Here is a 25,610-nt window from a genome sequence, read left to right as displayed (position 1 = left end):
CCTGTTTCTTCCACCCCTGAATCTCCTTACCCACCAGAATACTGTGTTTGTTTGTTTTTGTTTATTTCCTGTCTCCCACAACTACAAGGACAATGTCCGTGACCTCCATCCCAAGGGAACCTTACCCATGTTACTCACTGCTCTATTTCCCGCACCTCCAATGACGTGGGGCGCGTTGTAAGCGCTCAAAAAGTTTTTGATGGGTGTTCAGATAAAGCAAAATTAAAATATGCATGTAACACACAATGGCCGTCCATTGTCTAGCACCCGAGATAAAACCCATGGCTGAATTATCAAAATGAGCACCTCTGTGAAGTAGCTTACCTCACTATGCTTCAATTTCTTCGTCGTTGTATTTGGGCTAATAATGGCCCCTCGCCCATAGAGTTATTGTGTGGATTAAATAAAATGATCTATGCAGGCACCGAATTACACTTTTGAACTCATGACGTCATGGCTCTTTTACCACCTAGACAATTCCCCGAGACAGGGATTGTTAACATCTCTACCTGGCAAGTGACCTAAGGGAAACCCAGATGCCACCCAGAGCTTGGAGCAGGCCACCAGTGGGTGCAGATTCAACCAGAAACACTGCTGCTGATTGGCTCACCCGGTGAAATACAGCTGGGGGGGGCTCACCACTGTTCCTGATACACGAACCTCTGACCTAGTCCCCGAAGACGTTCGTGTCTGTAATCTTGAATTGGCAATTCAAACAAATGGAGTTTGTTACCTGAGCATACACATTTTGCCTGTGGCCATAAAACTAGCACGTCTGAAGTATCAGGATATGAATTGCATTTAACCTCTAACCTGCACAGGTCTGCTCTTTTCTCCTTAAGTACAAAATGCTAAAGGTCAGCTTCTACTTGCTAGACCTGGAGAGAAAGAAAAGTGCGCCCTAATTTTTGTCCTGGAGCACAACTGGGACTACCTAAGTATAAAACAGAACCTGCTTAACTGAGAAACAGACAGAAATTCCTATGTTCAACTGTTCCCAAGGCCTTGCATCTCAGAGCTAAAATCTCCAAGGCCCTACTTGATCTGGCTTTTTACCTCTCCGCCTTCACCTCCTCCTATTGTGCCCCGCCCATTCCATGCAGGGGGAGGGGGGGGACCTCACGACTCCCCTCCCCTCTCCTCTCCCCTCGCCCCCTTTCAAATCTATGCTGAAATTGTATCCTTGTCTTCATAGGTCCCTTATCTAAATTTGAACTCCCCATAACATTCCTTATTCGACCTTCATTTTTCTCCTTACCATCTACCACACTACCTCTGATATGCATCTGATTTGTTGTCTGTCCTTCCTGGACGTGTAAACTCCACGAAAGCTGAGAATTCTGTTTTGTTCTGCGAGCATATTCCCAACGCACACAACAGCACCTAGCACATTGGAAACTCTCAACAACTATATGTGTGGAGTAGATAAATTTTTAAATTCCTCAGTGTTGAGAAATGTTTGTTGGAATCATCACGGATCATTTTGGGCTTTAAAATGGTAGACGTGGGGCGCCTGGGTGGCTTGGTCGGTTAAGCGTCCGACTTCGGCTCAGGTCATGATCTCACGGTCCGTGAGTTCGAGCCCCGCATCGGGCTCTGTGCTGACAGCTCAGAGCCTGGAGCCTGCTTCCGATTCTGTGTCTCCCTCTCTCTCTGCCCCTCCCCCATTCATGCTCTGTCTCTCTCTGTCTCAAAAATAAATAAACGTTAAAAAAAAAATTAAAAAAAAAAATAAATAAAAAAATAAATAAATAAAATGGTAGACGTGTTTTTGTTTTTTGGTTTTTTTGTTTTTACTTTTTTTATTTTTGAGACAGAGAGAGACAGAGCATGAACGGGGGAGGGTCAGAGAGAGAGGGAGACACAGAATCCGAAACAGGCTCCAGGCCCCGAGCTGTCAGCAAAACCCCGACGCGGGGCTCGAACTCTTGGACCCTGAGATCATGACCTGAGCTGAAGTCGGAAGCTCAACCGACTGAGACAACCAGGCGCCCCGGTAGACGTGTTTTTAAATATTGAGAGCGGAAATGATACGATTTTTTTTTTACAATGATCAAGAGGTACAGATAAAACATACTTGGCTACTGTTGATGATGTTGAAGCTGGTGCAGTGTATACAGAGTTTATCAAACCATTATTTCTTCTTGCCTATATTCTGAAATGTCGCGTGATAAAAAAGTTCGAAAAATGAAAAGAATAGCTGTGGGGGAGAAGATAAATTGACAAAGGCCACGGAGAAAGACCAGGTGAATACCCAAACGGCACTTCGAGCCCAGTGTTGGCCCCGAAGTCCAGGATGTTCCTCTCTGTAGCATCCCTTAAAATCTGGTATTACCAGGATGCCTGGGTGGTTCAGTCGGTTGAGCCTCTGACTCTTGATCTGGGCTCAGGTCATGATCTCACGGTTCATGAGCTGAGGGCCCCTCCTTGGGGCCTGTACTGTCAGCACAGAGCCTGCTTGGAATTCTCCTCCCTTTTTCTCTGCCCCTTACCCCCTACCCCACTGGTGCTCGCTCTCTCACTCTCTCTGAAAATAAATAAACTTAAAAAAAAATTTTTTTTTAATCTCGTATTATCAGTTGCCCAAAGCAGCCCTGTCTCTCATCATAGACTCACATTGGCCCTATCCTCAGAAATTCCTACAAAAGCCAGATACTATTTGATTCATTGCAGCGAGGTTAACAGTTGTCAACCAAGCCAGCTATATATATATATATATATATATATATATATATATATATATATATAGTCTCTGAAAGCAAGCTACAAACCTGATTCTACAGATATAATTCCTTGCTAAACTGGGAGTCAGGAGTTAAACAGGAGCTAACCACAAGATTGGAATTTATGTAGCATCTGGTCTTGACCCCAACTTCCTGTTGGTAGCATCTGAGCTTTCATAATTACCATTGCCTAGAAGCAACCCATAGACTACAACTAAAATGGTCCTGACTGGACATCAGGCAAAGATATTTTTCACAAAACCTCTAATTGTCTGTAATGTGTAAGCAATATTGAGATCACTGCTGTTAAATCAAACTATTTTCCCAGGAACTTGCAATTGAGTTGGAGAACATTTAACTCTATGACATAAATAAGCATGCTGTTTGCAAATGATTATTCCTGGTGAGAGTTGACAGGTAGCTTTCTTGATGAGGCCAAAAATATCATTTTTAAAAATGGGCTTCTTAAACTGGTGTCAGTGACAAACACATAAGGTGAACTTGGTACAATGCAGCTTCTGACCAGGCCTGGGGGGATGGGGGGTGGGGGGCACGCGGTGATGAGAATCTTCATCCCTACAAATGATGCCCTTGCTGGTGGGCACACCCTTTATGCGTCAAAGACTGTAGAAACCACCAGGACTGTTATAGGCTCTGTGGCCAGTAAGCTCATTAGAAATCCTGAGTCTAATTCTTTTACAGTCAACGATCAGACTGTACTGTTCTAAGTTTTTACAAAAAAGCAAAAAAAAAAAAAAAAAAAACAAAAACAAAAAACCTCACTTTACATAAGGATAGGAATTCGTCAAATTGAGGTTTCAAACACGAAAAAAACTAAACATGTCCACAGCTCCAGTTTTCCAACTGCAAATACCCAAACCGGTGGGAACTTTGTGTAAACAGCAAACGTACAAGCACCAGCACCCAAGCTCACTTTTTGGGAGTAAAGATGCCCATTAACCAGTCACATATAAAATAGTGGATCATCCCACTGCCAGGCCAGAGCAGCCCTGACTTCCCGAACTCACATGCCCCTTCCCCGGAGCCAGAAGGTACTACGGTACTACCTTAGAACTTTCAAACCACCTATCAACTCACTAAGCAGTTTAGGGAACCTCAAGGTGCAGAATACAGCGAGCAGTTTCTGAAGACAGCCGAATGCCACTCACCAGATCAACTTAAAGACAGAAGGCCAACAGGGCAATCAAGTCTCGAACATTAAAACCCCAAGACGGCTACAACTGGACAAAGTTACAGCAACTTTACAGAAAAAGTGGGTGGCTCTTAGAAGAGCCTTTGAGTTGATCGAAATCAAGAGTGGGAAAGCTTTACGCCCGCTCCCCGCGGATGCGGCGCGCCAGCTGGATGTCCTTGGGCATGATGGTGACGCGCTTGGCGTGGATGGCGCACAGGTTGGTGTCCTCGAAGAGCCCCACCAGGTAGGCCTCGCACGCCTCCTGCAGCGCCATCACGGCCGAGCTCTGGAAGCGCAGGTCGGTCTTGAAGTCCTGCGCGATCTCGCGCACCAGCCGCTGGAACGGCAGCTTGCGGATCAGCAGCTCGGTGGACTTCTGGTAGCGGCGGATCTCGCGCAGGGCCACCGTGCCGGGCCGGTAGCGGTGCGGCTTCTTGACGCCGCCGGTGGCCGGCGCGCTCTTGCGGGCCGCCTTGGTGGCCAGCTGCTTGCGCGGGGCCTTGCCGCCCGTCGACTTACGCGCCGTCTGCTTCGTGCGAGCCATTTCAGACAAAATGAAGAAGAAAGCCAAACTGACAAGCAAGGCCAAAGGCGTTGCCCTTATATATACTCAGAAACATTCCGATTGGTCTCGCGTTTTTCAAAAGTCCCGCGCAATGAAACTATTGGCTAAAGAGTGAGCGACCTGATTGGTGAATTAAAACGGACTCCGATTGGATAACTAATTCATCATTTCAATCCCCTGTAATCTTTGTCATAGCGATCCTAGGATTTAACACTAATATTCTGGCTCAATTCATCTCAAAACCAATTAAGAAATCACTTGGAGGTCGGGGAAAACTGCAAATTCTGATTGAGGAGACCTACGTAATGGGGCCTAACGTTCCCAGGACCACGCTTTCATCACAGATTTATGTATGTTTTGTTTCAGATGGTTATTTTTACTGAACTGACCCTTGAGTGGCCTAGACTGCCACTTGTGTCCACTCTGGGAAACCACAGGTAAAACGCCTCATCCCGGAGACGACGGGAGATCACCAGTGCCCAAGAAATGTTTATTGGACTTCCTTAAGGTGGCCAAATACTGCTTCTTTCATTTCAGAATTGAAACAGCTTGCTCCGATTTCCGATTCTGTAGTTTTGCTGTTTTTAAGTGTCTTAAGGGACTCTAGGTTAACGTGCCCACCCGCCATTTTTCACAGGGTTCATTTATTAGACTATCCTCCTTACTTGTGGTTATTTAAGCGTTTTACTTGCGCACAACTTGGGAAACATGGGAGTCCAACCTATCCAGATGACCACTAACCCAATGCTGTACTTAAAACTGTTAAGCTTATTCAGAAGTCCCATTTCCCAGGATCCCAAAGTAACGTCAACAAAATAAATTGCAATGAATGAACTGTAACCAAAAACTGCAACCGTTTACATTTTACGCAATTATGTTGCCTCGATTTGAGTTACAAACTCTTTCATGTGAAAATGTGGACGGCTCTGAAAAGAGCCTTTGGGGTATAAAAGTTTAGCTTTAGTGCACACTGGGATTTAGATATTCACTTGCCCTTGGCCTTGTGGTGGCTCTCGGTCTTCTTGGGCAGCAGCACGGCCTGGATGTTGGGCAGGACGCCGCCCTGCGCGATGGTGACGCGGCCCAGCAGCTTGTTGAGCTCCTCGTCGTTGCGGATGGCCAGCTGCAGGTGGCGCGGGATGATGCGCGTCTTCTTGTTGTCGCGGGCCGCGTTGCCCGCCAGCTCCAGGATCTCGGCCGTCAGGTACTCCAGCACGGCCGCCAGGTACACCGGCGCGCCGGCCCCGACCCGCTCGGCGTAGTTGCCCTTGCGGAGCAGGCGGTGCACGCGCCCCACCGGGAACTGCAGGCCGGCCCGCGACGAGCGCGTCTTGGCCTTGGCGCGAGCCTTGCCGCCCTGTTTTCCGCGTCCAGACATGATGGTGCTGTGACTACAAAGCCAGAAAAAAGAAATGACTGAGCCCACCGCGCAAGAAGCTAGACTATTATAGTCTGCAGAGGTTTGACAAAGCAGCCTATGCCGTTGCCCGAACACAAATTCTAGCCAATCAAAAAGCACGTCCAAAACAACAATGTTTCTAATTTACATAGAACGTTTATGGTAGAAAGGTCAAATTATTCATGATTGAACTATGGGGAAGAGCCAATGAGAGTTTAGGATAAAGAACAGCCTATCAGAAGCTAAGATACTGAGGAGTCCAATCAGAAATCGTAATTCTGCGATCCCTAATTTGCATACACACCAAATAAAAAAGAGGTCGCTTGCTCGTAGGCGTAGTTTCCTCGCGTTCGCCTAGAGGTGTTGTTGGGACGCAATGCCTGAGCCAGCGAAGTCCGCTCCCGCCCCGAAGAAGGGCTCGAAGAAGGCGGTGACCAAGGCGCAGAAGAAGGACGGCAAGAAGCGCAAGCGCAGCCGCAAGGAGAGCTACTCGGTGTACGTGTACAAGGTGCTGAAGCAGGTGCACCCCGACACCGGCATCTCGTCCAAGGCCATGGGCATCATGAACTCGTTCGTGAACGACATCTTCGAGCGCATCGCGGGCGAGGCGTCGCGCCTGGCGCATTACAACAAGCGCTCGACCATCACGTCCCGGGAGATCCAGACGGCCGTGCGCCTGCTGCTGCCCGGGGAGCTGGCCAAGCACGCCGTGTCCGAGGGCACCAAGGCCGTCACCAAGTACACCAGCTCCAAGTAAATTTGTTCACCGTCACAGCACCAACGATTTCAGGCTCTTTTAAGAGCCGCCCATATTCTCATTTAAAGAGCTGTAATCTTCCCAACTTCTGGAAACTGCAACTTGTTTTCGTCACGTTTAATTTGCTGAGAATTTTGTAAGCTCAATTTGGGAACCAAGTTTAACTTCTGGCGTGTGCGGACCATCAAGAAGCAAATGTGTAAGTAACTTGATTATGGTGCATTTGGCTTGGCTTCTCCCGACAACTGCTGGAGATAGTGGACCTAGGGTTGCCCCCACCTCGAGAGGGTTTTTTTTTTTTTCCCCGCTTTTGGTTTCATTTTGTCCTCCCCGTTACCTTTGGGGGAATTCCCTTCAGGAAAACCTGGAGTCCTAGTTTCGAGTGGCCCTAAATGAAAACAAGTGTTAACCATTCTTGAGGAAAATGAAACCACTTTCTTGTAATTTGGTGCTGGCTTGTGAGTGGCTACAGCGGCACCTAATGGCGCGATGTGCCCTCTGCAGCTTGACTTTCTAGACTCTTACCGGATCTGCTAGTCCTCCTCCACATCCTCCCGATTCCACTAATTCAGCGAACATTTTAACGTAGCTAAACATTGCCTCTTGGGAAGGATCAGGAACTCTATCCACTGGGGTTTTCTACCCGGCTTAATATACGAGGTTGAAAGAGACGCTACCTAAAACTGGGTAACTAGGAGGTGGGGGGGAGTCCCAGAGTTCTTCCGAAGCCTCCCTGTGTCCTGAATAGCCTTGTCTCCAGTTACTTTTTCATTCCCTAGGATTTTAGTTCAAGGCAAAGGAATTTACATTTCTGTGCTTGTCCTTCGCCTGATTTCAGCCTACAATCACCCGTGAAACGGAATCTTCCATTGTACAAGCGAATGTCCTGAGAATTGAGATTAAGCAGCCCTTTACATCAATAAATACTATATGGAATATATATCACGGGTATGGAAGGTAAAAATCACCTGGTAGCAAATTGAACTTTTCTGGCGCTGTGGTGCAGAGGGGGAAAGCATGAGCATTGGTGGTGTAAAACTGAGCTCAAAAATCTCATTTTCCACTTACTAGCTACATGTCTTTATCTACAAATGCCTACATGGTAAATTTCCGTGAGCATTAAATAAACGGCTCCGTTTTGTAATGGGGCTTGTGAAGGTTCTCTCGGCCCCACATGCAATTAAGGCATTCAATTCTAGCTCCCCAAAGCTAATTTTAAGTACATTTAGAAAATAACATTCATGAAAAGAAATACACCAGCAGAAATGGACACCATAAAGGGTGTCCAAAGATACAGTCCTGGCAGCCTGTTTCAAGGCTACATTTGAGCAAACTTCTTACACCTTCTGTGAGCATTTCCTTGCCTCTAAAATGGGAATAGTAATTAGTACCTACTGCGTGGCATTGCTGATGATCAATAAAAGATCACAGTAAGAGCGCTAGGACAGTCCCTACAGAGGGGAAAGTCATCCAAGGTAGCAGCTATGGCTAAAGCCTCTGGTTGAAGGGGTAGGAGAGGTGCCCGTGTTAGGATCTGAGTCCTGAGGCCTTGAACAAGGCAGAAGGCCACAAAAGTATAAAGGCATGGGACACCAGGTAGGGTTCTTTGTCAATCTAAACCCCTTCTAATAGACTGAACCCCTCCTTAGAATCATCTCTCCACCCTGAACTCTTTTAAGGACAACCTAGTGCCTGTGGCTGTGAGACTTCCCGGCCTCTGCCTGCCAGTTCAAGCAACACGTGCCTAATTTTCCAGGGACTTCCTCTTGCCTCGCCTGAGCCAGCGGCACCTCATTTAACAGTAAGGTGTGCGTTGGAGTATGAGGAAGGGACGCTGGAAACACACAAGAGCCGTTAGTAACTTTTTTTCCGTTTTTTGTTCCCATGCCTCCTGTTCTCTTTGCCTAACCTCGCTGTGGTGTCCGGCCAGAACGAAGAATCATCTTCAGAAAACCAGCTGGCACTCTTAAAGTTAGAAGAGGGGCGCCTGGGTGGCTCAGTCGGTTGAGCGTCCGACTTCAGCTCAGGTCACGATCTCACGGACCGTGAGTTCGAGCCCCACGTCGGGCTCTGGGCTGATGGCTCAGAGCCTGGAGCCTGCTTCCAGTTCTGTGTCTCCCTCTCTCTCTGCCCCTCCCCCGTTCATGCTCTGTCTCAAAAATAAATAAACGTTAAAAAAAAAAATTTAAAAAAATAAAAAATAATAAAAAAAAAATAATAAAGTTAGAAGAGAATCACGACATTGCTGCCTATGGTCCTTCCCAGACGAGGGAAAGCCAGGGCCGCCCTACAGACGGCTGTGCTGTTGCCAACAACTTCAAAGACAGTCAATCTCCTTTCCAAAAAGAACGATCCTCGAAGGAAATACAGATAACCGCAAAATAAGAAATCTTTATACCAAATAAATGTGGTCCTTTCTACCAAATAAATTTAATTAACTTTTCATATTAAGGAAAACTTACTATGCTGACCTTACGTTTCTCATGTTGACACAATACAGAGAAAAGTGGCCGGGACTAACACTATTCTTAGATGAGCATCTGGGAACCACTGATTTGTTCAAGTCCCTTCATTTCAGAATTTTAAAAAATGTCTCTGAATCAGCTCAGCTAATCAGAGAAGGGGCCCGGGTTAAAACAGATTTCTTGACTATTTCCCCTAAAATTATATCTACTTCTCCCTTCCACATGTTTGAAGACTTATATTCTATTATTATAAGTAATCCACACACATATTAATATCATTAGAATATTATGAAGTAATCCACACAATGAAAATTCTACTTGATCTTTCATATTCCAGCAAAGCATCCTGTAATTTTTTTAGGGCAGTCAACAAAGCAACTGTCAACCAATAGACAGATGAATTGTGACATAATCAGGCATGATCACACGCTCTAACATTGCTATGAAAGCAAACGAGCTTTAGCCACACGTGACAACGTGGCAACTCAGAATAAAGCAATTCCCAGAAACCAGATGTGATCTAATACTGTGTCAATCCATTTAGGCTAATTGTGCCGTGATAAACAATCCCCAGATCCCAGTGACTTACTACAATAAAGGTTCTTGTTGTGCTCATGTTTATTGACTGTGGGTGAGTTACTGCTCTAATTCCACCTGTCTTCAGCCTAAGAACCATGCTGGAGGAATAGGGACAGATCACACAATGGCTTACTAAAACGACACATGTCATTTTCACTCATATTCACTGCCCATAGCAAATCACATGAGCAAGCCTAATGCCATTAGGGCAGGAAATAAAATCCTCTCACCGGATGGAGTTGCAAATGTCTGGAACGATAGGGCATTCTTCCACAGATACCATTTTTTGATAGCAAAGACTAAGCACCAAAGCCACGTATTATTTAGATTTCAATGCATGTGTGATTTTAAAAGGATAAGAAATAAAGGCAAGAAAATGACAGAATTCAAGACTGTGGCTATCTCTGGTGGGGTTGAAGGAGGACAAAATTAGGCCAAAGCAATGGATTGGGAATATTTGTATAACCCGGTTGGCAATTGGGTTCTTTAATGTTTATTTATTTTTAGAGAGAGTGAGAGACAGAGCGGAGCGTGAACAGGGAAGGGGCAGAGAGAGAGGGAGACACAGACTCCGAAGCAGGCTCCAGGCTCCGAGCTGCCAGCACAGAGCCCGATGCGGGGCTCGAACTCACAGACTGTGAGATCATGACCTGAGCCAAAGTCGGACGCTTACACCTGAGCCACCCAGGTGCCCCAGCAATTGGGTTCTAATGTGGTCATCATCATATTATCCTTTATAATATGTACACGTAGTTCAGATATTCCTTTGTATATATTGAGAATTATAAATTATAAAGCTAATAAAGGAAAATGTGCAATTATATTGGTGGAATCACCTCACGTTCCACAAAACAACAGAAGCCTCCTAAGCTATTAAAAGTTGCCTATACTGGGTTTTGTTTATAAGAAAGAAAATCACCCCTTAGGTCCCAAAAGTCTGTAGAGGCCCACAAGGGACAAAGCAGGGCACTTTGCCAAAGTCACTGCTGATACACACAAAATGTGTATTTCAATGGATCCTTCTAGAAATATTTTTCTTTTCTGCAAGGTTGCTTGTGTAGCCTTTTTCATTTCATTAACTGTACATCCGTTTAACCTTCACTTCATTCCTATCTATTCATCCAGGCACTTGAGAGTTTCAGTACAGTTTCACTCTAATGGGGAAAGAGATACACATGCACCATTGAAATCCAGTATGCTAAGAGCAACAACTGATTTTGAAAAAGATAATTGTTCCACAGTGAGAAAAACTGTAGGGAAAGACAAAAGGAGACACAACTTTGCATAGCTCCCTGTTGTCCAGAGTAAAGCCCAGATTCCCGTCACGGGCCTGACAGGCCTCCTGAGCCTGGCAGTGAGCCTCCTGGGCAAGCATCCGCTTAGGACTCCCAATACGGACTTGACTTATGCTCTTTGGACACCCTTTATGGTGTCCATTTCTGCTTCACATTTCATGGGCAGGGATGGGGGGGTGTTGACTTCCCAAATAGACTGCAAGCTTCTCAAGAGCAGAGAAAACAGACTGGGGGGTGTCAGGGTTTGGCATGCCATCACAGACAGCCTCCCTAAAAGGACATTTGACTTAAAAACTGAAGAAGGTGAGGAGTGATGCCTCCAAGGATCTGGGAGCTGAGAGGCCCATGTAGAAAGAAGAGTCTTTAAAAGAGCTGTGTACTTGGCCTATTTGAGAAAGTTCCAGGGCCAATGTCACTGGGCTAAGAAGGAGAGGGAGAGTAGACAGATTGAAGTAACAAGGGCCAGAGAGTAAGGACTTTGACTTTCACTTTAAGTGAAATGAGAGCCGTTGGAGGGTTTTCAGCAGAGAGGCGACTTGATCTGATTTACTCTTTATTATAATCCCTGGCTGCTGTATGAAATATAGGAGAGAGGAAGCAGATGAGGCTGCAGGAATAACGATGGAGTGACGGCCGCTTGGCCAGAGCAGCAGTGATGGGAAAGAGCCGGAAAGGGAAATGCTAGCCTTCTTGCTGTGTTTTCCAGGTACAGCTGACAGGACCTACTATGGACTGGAGCGTCGAAAACAACTCCAGCTGAAAGGTGGGACTCGGCGTTTTCCAAATTCAAGATGTTGACGAGAGCGGCTGGTCTTGCAGTGGTGGTGTCGGATTTGGAAATGGATATTCATGGACTTCCAAATAGAGAAGTCAAGTGGGTAGCTGGGTCTCTGAGTGTGGAGTTCAAGGGAAGTCTCTGGGCTGATGACTTAACTTCTTCTACATTATTGTATAGACGGCATCTCCACAACAACAGGGGAACACCAGCTCAACAGATCAGAAACGTGTGTTCTCAGGGTCCACTTTCTCAGATCAGGAGCTGGTGAAGGTAAGGGAAGAGAAAAGCAGCTTCAGACACAGAGCTCTGAACGTTGGCCTCCACAAACAGGCTTCGGGAGGCCTGAGAACTCACTGGAATTGCATGGAAAATATATGGGGAAGCTGTCCATTTTGAGAAGGGTGCATATTATCTATTGGTGGATCCCCAAAGTGATCTCCCGTGGTTCTAACTTCAACAGATTTGAGTGAGAGCTCCACTGTCATTGCAGACTCATGACTGAGGGCAGCTTTCCACATCTGTAAAATGAGACTATTTTCTTCTGCTTGTTCTGAGAGTCACAGGAGAAAGGGAGAATTACAGAAACACGTGTAAAACCATCAGTGATCTATCCACATATCATGAATACAGAGCAAACACTCCTTACTTATCTGGCCTAGGACTCGGTTCTTGAACTGCTTCTCTTCATTACCAACCTTCCTTCCTAAGAGATCTCATCTTCTCGCATGGCTTTTTCACTCTCGTGGCATCAGGGCAGTTACACCCTGACAACTCCCGATAATGTTTCCAGCCCAGATCTCTTCCCTGAACTGCAGATTCATATATCTAGCTAGCCTAGTTCCTACCTCCCTCTTAGAAATGTAATAGGTATCCCAAATTCTGCATGTCCAAAGCTGAACCTGTGATTCTCCCCAAAACTTGTTCCTTCTATATTCTTATCCATTTTAGCGACTGGCATTACCATCTTCGATGCAGTGGCTAAAATCATTGGGATTATCCGAGAGTGTTCTAATTCTCTCATACCCTACATTCACTAGCTAACAAGAGGGCCAAGGGCAAGTTGTCCAAAATATACGATGGTGTATTATGTTGAATTGAAGCTACGTGGGAAAAAGCACATGCAAGGACACTTAGACTCTCCTCGGTCCCCTCAAAATGTGAAAATAAAACTACCATATAAAAGGAACCCCTCACTGGACTAAGTAAAAACACATCATTATCACCAGAAATAGGAACTTTAAAGCCAAGAAAGCTATAGAAACAATCCTGGTTAATTTCACTCATGTACTACGTCAGGCCAAATTCCTCTTAAAAGTCCTTACTAATTAAAGCTCTCAAATGTGTGTTTTTAATCCTGTCCATTCCTCACGAATGCATTTTCTCTGTCTAGAAGGTATAAAAACTGCCCTGCATTATTCATTTGTTTGGGCCTCAAATTCCTTACCGGGACTCTGGGCGCAGGTAATAAAACCTTTGGATTTTTTTTTTCCTCCTGTTAGTATGTCCTCCTGTAAAGTTTAGTCCAGCTGGAAGACCCTGGAGGAAGTGGAATACTTCTGATGACATTTTCGGGTGATGGAGGGGTGGTCCGGAGCCAACAGCCAAAAAAGAATTCTTGAGGACACCTTTGGTGCAAAAAAAAAAAAAAAAAAAAAGGTGATTTTATTAAAGCAGGGAACAGGACCCTGGGCAGGAAGAGCTGTCCTGACGGGTAACTTCTTATATACCCTCAGGATGGAAGGTGGTCAGGGATAAAGTCTTTAAGGAATTTTGTCAGCAAGGTTTCCAGGACCTTGAGGGACTAGCTGTTGCTAGGGAAACACCATTTATCACTGTGTAGTAAAACCTCAGTCATGAGACCCTTCAGATATACATCAGGGGGCCACATGCTTAGAGTATGATTGTCAGCAATATATCTTGGGGCAGTTGAGATAAAGGAAGTTTCCAAAGGAATTTTTATAGGTTAAAGTAGACTTACAGGTTCAGGGGTGGGGAGTGGGGGGCGGTCAGGATAATGTTAAGCCAAGGTGCTCTTTTGCCCCTAGCAAAGTGTCATCATCCAGCCAGCTGAGCTCCTAGAGGGAGGTCACTGCCGGTTTCAAGGACCTGCCAATGGCTGTAGGGAATAAGGGAATTTAGTTTTTCGCTTGCCTTAGCTTCCCACATCACTATGGCAAGCGCTTACACCCCCTTCCTTTGTTCTAGGGTAGCCAGGAGTGTCCTAGGAACGTCACATATATCCCACCCGGGGGCGGGGGAGGGGTAGCCTGTATTTTGCCCTCAGCTCGCTCCACGCTCCCTCATCACTTCCCTCCCCACGCTTAGCAATTTGGGGGGAAATATCCTGATGCCTATATGTACACGTTTTTAAAATGCCACCACATCTCCTTAAAATTAGGTGACATTTACATATTGACCATTAAGTAACATCCTTATCTCCGTGAGGTTTTCATAATACATCATAAAATGTCGCGCGCTAGGCCACGCAACACCTGCCAGATCTGACCCCCCAGCCTCCCAGCGCACGACCCCGGGGACTTCGGAACCGCGGAGCGAGGCTGGCAGAGCGCAGCCCAGCCCAGGGGCGGGGCGGAGGCGGGGCCGGAGGCGGGGCCAGGCGGGCGGCGGGAACGCGTCTTTGTTCCGCAGCCGTCCTCCCGCCGCCGACCCCGCCATCTTGGACGCGGGAGCCCTGCAGGGAAGGCGCACCCACTCCCTCCCGGGTGGGCATCCCCTTGCTAGTATTCCAGAACCAAACCCACCTGATTTCCAACTCGAAAGTGCTCGAGGACGAAGGAAGCTCCTTGGAAATGCCGACGATACCATGTGGCCTTGTCTGTCACCCAAAAATGATGGGCAGCCCAAGGCTTAGACAAACCGACTGCGGCAGAGCCACAGCACGGCTTAACAACTAAGCCCCAACGTTAAAAGCCCTCGGATTAAAATAAAGGGGCACGACAGAGGGGACAACTAAGAATCCTTATACACATTTGGAAGGTGGGCACACAATACAGCACAAGATACCTAGAAAGTTAACCAAAAGCTACAGACCTTTCGTGAAAAACGTGGGCGGCCCTGAAAAGGGCCTTTTTGTGCTTGTGGAGGTAGGAGGTCCGAGGCGCTCAGCCGCCGAAGCCGTAGAGGGTGCGGCCCTGGCGCTTGAGCGCGTACACCACGTCCATGGCCGTGACCGTCTTGCGCTTGGCGTGCTCCGTGTAGGTGACGGCGTCCCGGATCACGTTCTCCAGGAACACCTTGAGCACCCCGCGGGTCTCCTCGTAGATGAGGCCGGAGATGCGCTTCACGCCGCCGCGCCGAGCCAGCCGCCGGATGGCGGGCTTCGTGATGCCCTGGATGTTATCGCGCAACACCTTGCGGTGGCGCTTAGCGCCCCCTTTGCCCAGACCCTTCCCGCCTTTGCCTCGGCCAGACATATCAGCACCGCTTAGTAACCTTCCGGAGAAAGCATGAAAGTCGCGGAGGCAACCTCCTTATATGTGCAGGATGCGGACCTAATTGAAGACTGGAAGCGCGCACGCGGGAAGGGCCGTTGCCCGGCCCCGCCCTCCGCGGCTCACTCCAGTGACGTCACTGGAGGCGGGGCCCGGACCCTCGGAGCGTGCCCTCCGCGGAGGCGGCAGGAGGGTCCGGGGGCCTGTGGGACCTCGGAACTTTTTCGGTGCGTCAGACTAAAAAAGTGAGCGTTTTGCTCTACGTTTTGCTGCGTGAGGGGCCTTGGCCGGTCGCCGGGCGCCTGCGTCGGCCTGCGGCGACCCCGCGGACCGGCCCTTCCCGCCCGAGCCTCCGTGCGGGCCTCCCGCGGCCGGGCGTCACCCCCACACCGAGCCCGAGAGGGTGTCCTCCCAACGGCGACCGCGGGCCTGGTTAGTGACTCCGAGGCGGAATTCTCGCCCGCGTGCCTTTCCCGGTCTTCCCCTTCCTTCCCTGTTTGGTAAAGCTTGTAACCCTCGCTGAGTATCTGGCCGCCTCTCCCCTCTGCCTCCGGAATTTCAACGGGGTGGTAACGCTTCCGTCTCTGCCTCTGGCTTTGTTCTCTCTGATTCTGGTAGCGATATTGTTCCGAAGAGAATTGGCAGTTTGTGGTAACCGAGGTGTTGAACCGGCGACCTCAACGTGGGTTTTTCCAGTGTCAGTAATCGCCTCTGAACAGAGTGAAGACCATTATTAGGAGTCGTATTTCGCCGGAGAGCAGAGTGGCGCAGCGGAAGCGTGCTGGGCCCATAACCCAGAGGTCGATGGACCGAAACCATCCTCTGCTATCTGCTTTTTTTTCCTGCAACTTTTTAGTTTCTGTAGCCTCGTTTCACAGTAGGGGAAGAAAATAGAGCCTGTTTTGCTTCATTCTGGAGTGAAAATTATTTCCTGAAAATAAACGTGAAACTGTTTACCTTCTCCAGAGAGAAAAAGACCGTCGGTCATGGATACTCAGTTATCATTAATTAAGATGTTCCCCCACCACAAGCTATATTTCTAGTGGTTGCCAAAGGGATCGTGACAGTCCCATTGCCCTATGAACCTGGGAAAACGCTAAAATAAGCTGAGTGTAAGGGTGAGGACAGGGATGGAAGCCGAGAGAAGGCGTTTTCTTTCCTTCTGTATGTAATTCAGAAAAGCTCTACTTGTTAGTGAGCTGTGGCCACGTGGCTAAAGCCATAGACCAATCTGCTGGGCCCTCCCAGCGCCAAATCTTTGCAACTACCAGAGTCGGAAACTTTGGAATAAATAAGTAGCAGTTTGAGACAGAGTGCAAAGTTTTGATGGCCACGATTGAACGCTGACCTGGGAAAACCACTTATGTGGTTGATGCTGGTAAATGTGTTTCTACCGCCTGCCTCCCTTTACCAGTCTCCAACAGAGGTGCTCTCTATGCTCATGTTTAAAGTGTATGTTCTATATTTCTCTCAGAAAAGATCCCTGTTCATATACTTACGTTGTAATAGGTCAACTTACAAGATATCAGAAAGCTTATTGTATATAAGTTCAGCTTAAACTCACCTTTCATGAATAATTGAGATAATAGCTTTTGTAGTTCCCTAATATGGAAATTGACCGCCCTATGTGGCTGTAACTTTGCCTGCTTGCTAAATAGATACCTTAGGCTGCAAAACGCTCCCCCACCCCTTCTACCAAGATCTGGCCAGGGAAGACCAACATGTAAAAATTCACCAACTCACTGCCCCGCAGTATCTTAGGTGTCTAACTACAGTTGGTCATTTTAAACCCTCTTAGGACAAAGAACTTTAAATTGATAGGTTCCCACCAAAACTAAGGTCTCTGTGTCACAATAGAATTGGCCACCATGAAATGCTGTAAATTGCAATTGGTTAACTAAATAATGACCTATTCTGACTTGCTAAAATCCATAGAAGCTCACTGCTACCTTTGTTCGGGGCCATTCTCTACACTTTTCTCCTTAAGATCAGGAGATCAGGTTTGGCCCGGCCTCGCTTCTATTCAGTGTCTGGTGGGGGTTTTTTTTTTGTTTTGTTTTGTTTTGTTTTTGACAGCACCCTGTTTCAACGTGATACTGTGCTAAGCATGAAGTGTTCGAGTAACCTACAGTCTAGACATGCTTTTAAACAAGTATACAAGTATGTATAGTACAATAAGATATTTCTTTTAAAAGGTTATGCACAAAGTGCAGCGGGAAGAAGGGAAAATGACGCTTTCTGATAGCCCCACGATCACCCACTAGTTGAGTGATTTTCCAGAAGGACTCACATGACTCAACATGTACTCAAAGCTAAGATTTATGACAGCAAAGGGAAGAGTGCAGACACAGAGGGACAAAGATACGCACGAGCAAAGACAAGAGAAGTCTCTCTCGGCCTCCGTCTTCAGAGATGATGCGCACACTCTTCTCCTCTCGCGCTGTGAGCTACAGGCACCAGTGAAAGCTGTGGTTGCCAAACAAAGTCCACTTGAGTCCTGGAGCCCGAGTTCTGGAAGGGAGCCGGTCACCTACCTGCCACACCTACCCCACACCAGCTACGTGTCAGCAATTTCCAAGTTTACTTCAAATAAGCTGACAACTTGCTTCATAGTGCCCCACCGCCTCAGGTGCATAGAATAACATCATTTCCCAGTAACCGTGTGAACATTCCAGAGTTTGACAGAGGGACGTCACCGCGATTACAGAGATCTGTGGAATCCGAGTGAAATAGATTCGCAGCATCACCCTTGCCCTGGCAATGGCCCAAGTCGGGAAAGGTGGCAGATTTTGAGTCCCAACTTGAATAAGAGCTTAGCAGGCAGCCAGGAAGAGGCTTCCAGATTGGCGGGGGGTGGGGGGGGAAACAAGCCCAAGGAGGCGTAACGGTTGAGGGTTTCTAAAGAACTATAAAGCATTCAGTGCGATCGAACATGGAGGGGAGAGAGATTGCTGTATTCAGCAAAGTGGCTGTATTCAGATCACCTCCCATTCACCCCGTAGCTGGAGGCGGTCTGCCCCCCACAGTACACCAGACGGCCGGACAGGCCATGCTCGACGCTGGACAGATGAGTTAGTAGCCGTTTCCGGTCACAAGCACTCACAGCCTGGAAGGGGAGGGCACCGCATGCCGCACAAGGTGGCTCGGCTACAATCTCCAATCGAGTGAGCCACCAAGGGCTGCGGGAGGTAAGCCTCATAGTAACCAGGGGGCAGAGCGACCCCTGGTTCCCTCCAAAAGATCGATTGGCTTATTTTAACAGCTTCCAGGACTGACAGAGAGGGAAACCCATGAGGCTGAGGGGCTGACGGGATGTACCTGGACAGAGGAACGGGCCCGAGGTCTTATCTTGTGAGAAGAGGCAAATGCACAGGCCGTTTGGGCTCAAAGATGTCAAAGGAGCCCTGGAAATTTTCGGGCCTACACTGGAATTCTGAGTTGTGGCAGAAGCGATAGGGAAAGGGCCAGGCATAAGGAAGGGAAGGTGCAGTGCAAGCAGGTTTCGAATTTGTCTATGGGCAGTAAGAAACCACCACCAGTTTTGATCAAAGGAGTAATAGGATCACATTTTCTCAGTAGAAAAAAAATCTCCGGAGGGGCGCCTGGGTGGCTCAGTCTGTTGAGCGACCGACTTCGGTTCAGGTCATGATCTCACAGTTCATGAGTTCGACCCCCGCGTCGGGCTCTGTGCTGACAGCTCTGAGCCTGGAGTCGGCTTCAGATTCTGTGTCTCCCTCTCTCTCTGCCCCTCCCCCCCTCATGCTCTGTCTCTCTCTGTCTCTGAAATAAATAAACATAAAAAAATTTGTTTAAAAAGAAAGAAAATCTCTGGAATTTTCAAGTTGGTGGCCTGATCTTTGACTATTTTTGTTTTGTTTTTTATGCAGGGGAGGGGGGGTGTTGGTTTTTGGTTTCATTGCAAACTATGCAACAATGTCTTTCATAACGTATGCGGTTTTAAAAAATCATTTCTTCAGCCTCTCCATTCACAGACAAGAATAAGCGTACTAACATCTTGGAACTTGGCGAACGTGATCGTTGCCAAGGGAGGAGAAAATGACCCGTAAAGCACGCTAGACCAGGAGGCCAAAACATCTGCACACCCCTGCAAACAGGCAGGTGAACGTGACAGACGGACCGAACCCCAACTCAGCCTTCACTGGCCTCTGTCCCATAACCAGGCCCATATCAGCAGCACGTTTCTGGTCAACAACCATCAAATGTCCAAAGTTTTCACCATCATCTCCCACCACAGGTATCTGGGATATAGGTCCCTCGGGTCTCACCAGAAACCGTGTTGATGCCTGAGGGGAAATGTCATGGAAACTGAGACACCAGTCATCCGCAAAAATTCTTTGGCAACCGCCCCCTGGTTTTTCAGCTCGGCGGCTGAGTTCCAGCCCCACGTCTCACTCTGCACTGGCAACGTGGAGCCCTCTTGGGGTTCTCTCCACCCTTCCCCTGCTCGCTTGCTCTCTCTCAAAATAAATAAACAAAACAATTCTTTGGGCTGGATATCCTCGCTGGGGAATCTTCCCGTAGATCATGTCTCCACCGGGTCAGGTCTCCACCGGGACAAATCCGTAGTCAGATTTTTGCTGGATGAAGGAATCTTTGAGCTCCATAATCCCCACATTAGAGGCGATGGCAAAATTCCCAAAAAATATGTATGTGAGAGATTGAGCACATGTTTATTGAGCTCCTACTATTTGCCTGATGTTATTCCATGGACAGGGAAAGAAGGACTACGTAAAGAATCCCATGTCTGTGCTCCGGAAGCTGCTGATTTACTAGTCAACACAAGCCAAGATCTATCACAAATGAGCCAAGAGGGCCAGTGCTCCCAAGGTCTGGGACTTAAGAAAATTAAGGAAATGCAGCGTGTGTAGATTGTCGACAGTATCCTTAAGCAAGGTCACACAGATTCACTGATGAACTCGAAAGAAGCCATCCAAAATATAAGTGTAAATCTCTTCCACTTTATTGGGCCGAGCACTCTACAGAGCATCATCAATTCTATAAACACCTCGGCCATAGAATGGTTTTATTGCAACACGTTCCGGTGTTGAGTCATCTACCAAATGTAAAACTCGTTAACCATGTCTGTGACAACGCGACAGTGTTTCTCTCTTCATGTACGGGAACCTCAAATAATATCAATGAGGCTGGACCACTCCAAGGGCCTAAGCGACACCAACAAAAAGCACGCTCTTCTTCTCCAGATAGAGACACGCTGTGACAAGCGCTCTGGTGGCAGGTGACAACGATCGCAGAGTACCAGAGTGTGGGCAGGGGAGACTTGTTAGGCCCCGGGGCCTGCAAGATAGCGACAAGGACGCCGGTGCGGGTGCTGACTGCCTTGTGGGGGCGGTGACACGATCGCCGGGCCGGCGGGCGGCCCGGCACCGAGGGTCTGAGACGAGTGACTGTGGCGGAATATTAACAGGGAAGACGCTCTGAGTTCGCTTCTATCCCTGGATGCAGACGAGAGGCGCTGCTTTGGCATCTCTTCGGTCCCACGAACAGGTTTTCAGCTCGGGAGTGGGAATGGGAGTGACTTTTCTCCCCACGCTGTACCCATCATAATTGTCAGATCCTACCCGCGGTGAGTCCCGACTCCGGGGCCTCAAATAACCCGGGTAATCTAGTGTAGAAAGCGCGGGCGGCGGGCGCGCTCTTTTGAGACTCAGGACCCGGCGGAAAGCTCATTATACTTTCCAAGTATTGCGACACGCACGCGTACTGGGGGACCACGTGGCCTAACGGATAAGGCGTCTGACTTCGGATCAGAAGATTGAGGGTTCGAATCCCTTCGTGGTTAGCGCTGGCTCTTTTTTTTTTTTTTTTTTTTTTAATGCATTTACTCTCCTTTCCCCCCCCCCCCCAAGTGGCCATATCTCACGCGGTGGGAGGGACCACCTGTCACCTGTTTTGCAAACCCGTTTCCTACCCTCAACAGGCCATTCTCAAAAGCCTTGGAAGGACCAGTGTTTCCAGGGGAGTCGGATCTGTAAAGCAAAAGCGCTGAGCCTCAGACTGACGCGGGGCCCAGGGGCCGGCACCGTGGGAACCTGTCGTTTGTCCCCGAATCTCTTCTCTGGTCTCTTTCTCTTCGGGGCTGAGTCTGTGCGTCCTTGGAGGTTCCGGCTGCCGCTGCAGCCTGTGTTACTGGTTTTCACTCTTACCCTCCTTTTCCCCTCTTAACTGCCTTTTTGCCTCCCCTTGTGTTGCCATCAAAAGGATGAGAACAGGTCATACGCAAACCTGAATTACAGAACGGAAAAATTAAGGTCTAGAAAAGAACCCAGCTGTTTCCAGAGTGTGCGGGCAAACAGGAAGACAGAAGGAGATAGTGGTGCAAAGTACACACACACACACACACACACACACACACACACAAAGAAAAAAAAAACACATTTTTGTGCCTAAATAACTGAATCTGAAACTTTAGGATGAACAAAGAGTGATTTCCAATTCTTGACTTCCTGGTGAAAGTCTGTCCAAATCACATGAGCGCATGAATGTCTTTGCTAGGTCAGAGCACTGTTAAAACAAGGGAATAATTACCTCTTCCTCTCCCCAGCCTCTCTTTTAGGCCTCTGGTATGACTCTGGGTTTCTCTAGACAGCTGTTGAGTCCAAATTGTAAAGCAAAGTTGCGGCCTGAGCGCCAGTTCCCAGAGGTTGAGATTTCTCAGAGGAGAAAAAGTTGCAGTGCGTTAATGTCCTAAGAAACCACTCACTGCCTCCTTCCTCACAAAATATACCATTGACACTAAGTATCCCTTTCTAAGCCAGAGAAAGGATATCATCTCAAAAGAACCAAATAAAGTTATGGTTAAGAAACATTTAAGTTGCTCGCATGTTTCTGGTTTCCTGGGAATACGCAAAACCTTCCCCCTCCCGACCGGATTGGCATTTAACCCTCTGCACTGACTTTTTTCACCCACACCTTCTCCAGGAGATTCATGGAAGTAGAAATCCTGATCCAAGAAGACAAAAATGTCCCTGATACAAATTCTTTCCCTCTTTCTTCTTTTTCTTTCCGTTTCTCCTGCGTTCACAGCAAAGGATACCAAAAGGAGTAGACAGCCTTTCCAGAGCAGAAAGTGTCAAAGAGAAGAAAATCAAAAACAACAGGGCCATCTGCAGACATCCCGAGCTTTAAATGGTCATTGGAGCTTAGGGGCTTGTCCCCAAATCCCGAGAATAAGAATATATGGGCCCCCCAATAGATGTGTAAGCTTTTCCGCTTTGAGAAGGGGATTCAGAAAACAAATAACACTCGCTGGAGATGGATGGGAAAAGTGGCTGGAAGAACAGAAATAAAGAAGAAAGATTCCTGGATGTGGATTACAAACACAGGGCGTTGGGCCCTGCTGGACAGGGGCAGAACAGACTCCTAAGTGTAATATGTGTTTATGGAGCGCACTAAGCTTCTAGGATATAGGATCTAAGTTCCTAGGATCACAGTAAACAAAGTATGCAAAAGCCCGTGTCCTTAAGAGACCTGGTGTCGGGGAGAGGGCGAGGGGAAGGGAACAACGCAGAAAACACAGAGGGGAATAAGTGGATTATATAATCTATAAGTAAATTATAGGATATATTAGAAAAGATAGTTTTGAAAGTGTCAGGATTTGTATCATGACCGGGAAGCAGCAAAGACTGCATGTCGCAGTCAGCTACTGCCCCGTAACAAACACACAAAACCCAAACGCGTAGAAGACACTCCAGTAAGCATTTATTACTCAAGCGTCTGAAGGTGAATGACCTAAGCCAAGCTTAACCGAAGGCTGTATTTTTGAGCTGCGGGTACACCTCCACTTGGCTCCTCGGCCCCCTGCTGCAGGGGCTCTGGTGAGTTTGAAGCATGTTCCTTTTGGGACCATGAGTGAAATCGCAGCCGCTCCCTGGAGGGGACGTCCTCTCACGAAGATGGCAAACGTATTTAAAGGCCCTGCTTGACTTGTGTCTAATATCTCATTGACCCAAGTCATCCTCAGGCCCCAGCCCAGAGACAAGGGACGACACTCCATCTCTTGAAGAGGAACTGAGGAGTTAGTTACGAGGCAAAGGACTCGGATAAAGACAGGAACAAGGGGCACCTGGGTGGCTCAGTTGGTTGAGCTTCTGACTTTGGCTCATGTGGTGATCTCATGCTCTGTGAGTTCAAGCCCCACTTTGGGCTCTGTGCTGATTTTGAATTTTAGCAATTATTCATCCTTTCCTTTTATCTGAATATTCCATATTAAAAATGAGTTCTCACGTGTATGAATTCTACACACTTTGAGAAAGAGAAGAGTAGCCACTGACAGCCAGGAACTGGTCTGACGCTCAGAGCTCAGCCTTAGTGTTGCTAGGAGCTGGCCTGGCGTTCCCAGCTAAGCCCTAGGAAATTCCTGTTGAACATAAATAATTTCCAGGGACATCAACCACAGGCAAGGCCACTTTGTGACCATGACGAAGCAAGATGAAAACAAAACACTGTCCGTAATCATGTCTGAACGCAGATGAAAAGCAATGAACGCAGATGAAAAGCAATAACGTTGCGCATGTAACGAAAGTTACCAAACCTCCCCTCCTTCCCTGGCTCACGTGAGGGACTACTGCATTTTTTCAAACCCATTTTAGCTCTCGTCTTGCTTTGATCCTCTCACCTTGGAGACAAAAACTATTAAGGTACCCAACCATCGAGTAACCGAGTCACTTAATAGATCACCATATTTTGCCCCCCTCCTTGTAACAAGACAACAAATCCAACTTTGATCAACCACAGTGTGTCCTTCGTAGGTCTTGGCAGATCAATTATCTTGAATTTTGAAGCATTAAATATCACTGAGATGAAGCCAATTAACTTTTATGAGGTATCTTCCCTTCGTCCATCACTTAGCCAGGCTAAGGAAAGATGGATTAAAAAGTTGAACATATGCTCTGCATGTCATAAGAGTAACAAACTGTTCCGGTTTGCTGTATTTTACCATGCTATGGTTTTGTTTAGATACGGGGTGTCTTGGGCCATGTGGTAGTTTTTAATTTTTACTTAGGAACTTTATCAGGGTTTCTTTTGCGATTTTTTTCATCTAATTTTTAACGGTCTGATGCTTTCTTTCATTTAGGAGTTTGTAAACCATCTCCAAACTACATATACCATATAAGCCAGATATTCTTAGATAAAATTCAAAATCAGATACTGCTTCAGATTTTGTGCTCCGTGGGCCTCAGTCCTCGTGAGGTTTTTCGAAGATCCGCTGGCTCATGACAAATGTACTTAAGAATTTTCTAGATATCAAAAGTCACAGTGTCAGTTGCAAGATCGGAACATATTGGAAAGATCTCATCACCCGAAGAACTTGGTCCGCCCGAACCTTAATAAGGAAAGGCCCGTTATATGAGTTTTTTAAAACAGTTGGCTTGGTTTCTACCTTAGTTTCCTCATCTGTAAAATGGAGACAGGTGACAGAGGGGGGAGTTTTCAAAGAGATCATCTCTACAGTCCCTACAGATTGTGTCGTTGTACGCGGTATACCCGACCCTTGCTGCCTAGTTCATAGTAAAGTGAAAACAGGTGACGGCGGAGATTTTATGGGATTATGTGCCACAGTTGAGATGCAAATGGCAGAAGGTGAGCAAAGAAGGGAGAAACGAATAGAGGCTGGGGCCCTTGGAAAAGATCTTTGATTTAAACTCTTTCAGCCAAAACACAAAATGGAGAATGACGGCGGGGCGCCTGACTGGCTCAGACGGTAGAGCACGTGACTCTCCATCTCGCGGTCGTGAGTTCAAGCCCCCTGATGGACTAGGATTCTACTTTAAAAAAAAAAAAAAATTAGAGAATTGCTTTTCTTTGCGAATTTACGCGAAAGGTACGTGCGAGGTGGGGCTTGCAAAAGGACCTTTTGCCGGAAGGGGGCGCCAGCATCACCTGTGCGCCGGCACCCGCACTGGCGGCCGGACCTCAGCTGGGAGACGTGAGGTCACGGCGGCGCGGGGGCGCAGGGAACCGGCCTGCGACCTCCGTCGGGACCGCGGGCCGGAGGGGCCGAGTGGCTGACCCGCGAAGGAAGACGCGGGCTCCGGGACCGGAGTTTCGGGCGGCCGTTCCCATCGAGGCGATGGGAGCAAATCCACCCTCCGACCCCTCTGTAAAACGGTTAAACGGGTAAGTTGCAAATTGCCAAAGTTACCGTTTCCGTTTCTTTCCCTACAAGGGCTGCCAACAAGATCGGGCCACCCCTCTCGCTCGCAAAGAGCTAAAACCTCACTGCCCTGGCCGCAGGGGAACAGCCGCGACGAGGATGGGATTCGAACCCACGCGTGCAGAGCACAATGGATTAGCAGTCCATCGCCTTAACCACTCGGCCACCTCGTCACCCGCTGGTGGCGTCTCGGATAAATATTATGTT

General features: G+C 47.7%; 4 protein-coding genes and 2 non-coding genes across 9 annotated transcripts; 2 read left to right on the top strand and 4 right to left on the bottom strand.

Annotated features, from left to right (window-relative positions):
- Positions 1-3,516: 3,516 nt before the first annotated feature.
- Positions 3,517-5,232, bottom strand: LOC144616324 (histone H3.1). The gene has a single exon (XM_078446528.2). It carries the CDS (start codon positions 4,460-4,462, stop codon positions 4,052-4,054), a length of 411 nt encoding a protein of 136 aa, XP_078302654.1. The 5' UTR covers positions 4,463-5,232; the 3' UTR covers positions 3,517-4,051.
- Positions 5,233-5,334: 102 nt separating this feature from the next.
- Positions 5,335-5,885, bottom strand: LOC144616325 (histone H2A type 1-E). The gene has a single exon (XM_078446529.2). The coding sequence runs from the start codon at positions 5,859-5,861 to the stop codon at positions 5,469-5,471; it is 393 nt and encodes a 130-aa protein (XP_078302655.1). The 5' UTR covers positions 5,862-5,885; the 3' UTR covers positions 5,335-5,468.
- A 331-nt stretch (positions 5,886-6,216) lies between these two features.
- LOC132666618 (histone H2B type 1-C/E/F/G/I) lies at positions 6,217-8,626 on the top strand. Of its 4 annotated transcripts, XM_078446532.2 has the most exons (4): positions 6,217-6,838; positions 7,478-7,596; positions 8,289-8,445; positions 8,570-8,626. In XM_078446532.2, the coding sequence occupies exon 1, from the start codon at positions 6,259-6,261 to the stop codon at positions 6,637-6,639; it is 381 nt and encodes a 126-aa protein (XP_078302658.1). In that variant the 5' UTR covers positions 6,217-6,258; the 3' UTR covers positions 6,640-6,838; positions 7,478-7,596; positions 8,289-8,445; positions 8,570-8,626. The 4 variants fall into 4 exon arrangements, with proteins under 4 accessions (XP_078302658.1, XP_078302659.1, XP_078302657.1 ...); XM_078446533.2 differs by lacking the exon at positions 8,289-8,445 and having other exon boundaries at positions 8,570-8,613; XM_078446531.2 differs by lacking the exon at positions 8,570-8,626 and having other exon boundaries at positions 8,319-8,529.
- Positions 8,627-9,580: 954 nt separating this feature from the next.
- Positions 9,581-15,227, bottom strand: LOC132666617 (histone H4). The gene is made up of 3 exons (XM_060614626.3): positions 14,519-15,227; positions 13,201-13,381; positions 9,581-12,017 (listed from the first exon to the last, which is right to left on the bottom strand). The coding sequence occupies exon 1, from the start codon at positions 15,188-15,190 to the stop codon at positions 14,879-14,881; it is 312 nt and encodes a 103-aa protein (XP_060470609.1). The 5' UTR covers positions 15,191-15,227; the 3' UTR covers positions 9,581-12,017; positions 13,201-13,381; positions 14,519-14,878.
- A 5,729-nt stretch (positions 15,228-20,956) lies between these two features.
- On the top strand, positions 20,957-21,029 carry TRNAR-UCG (transfer RNA arginine (anticodon UCG)). Its single transcript has one exon. It is a non-coding gene; the product is annotated as a tRNA-Arg (tRNA).
- Positions 21,030-25,494: 4,465 nt separating this feature from the next.
- TRNAS-GCU (transfer RNA serine (anticodon GCU)) lies at positions 25,495-25,576 on the bottom strand. Its single transcript has one exon. It is a non-coding gene; the product is annotated as a tRNA-Ser (tRNA).
- Positions 25,577-25,610: the final 34 nt, after the last annotated feature.

The sequence above is a fragment of the Panthera onca genome, chromosome B2 (assembly GCF_046562875.1).
Source record: "Panthera onca isolate mPanOnc1 chromosome B2, mPanOnc1 haplotype 2, whole genome shotgun sequence".
Classification (NCBI taxonomy): Eukaryota; Metazoa; Chordata; class Mammalia; order Carnivora; family Felidae; genus Panthera; species Panthera onca.
The sequence above is the reverse complement of the archived record's forward strand: the minus strand, read 5'-3'. Positions and strand labels throughout refer to the sequence as shown.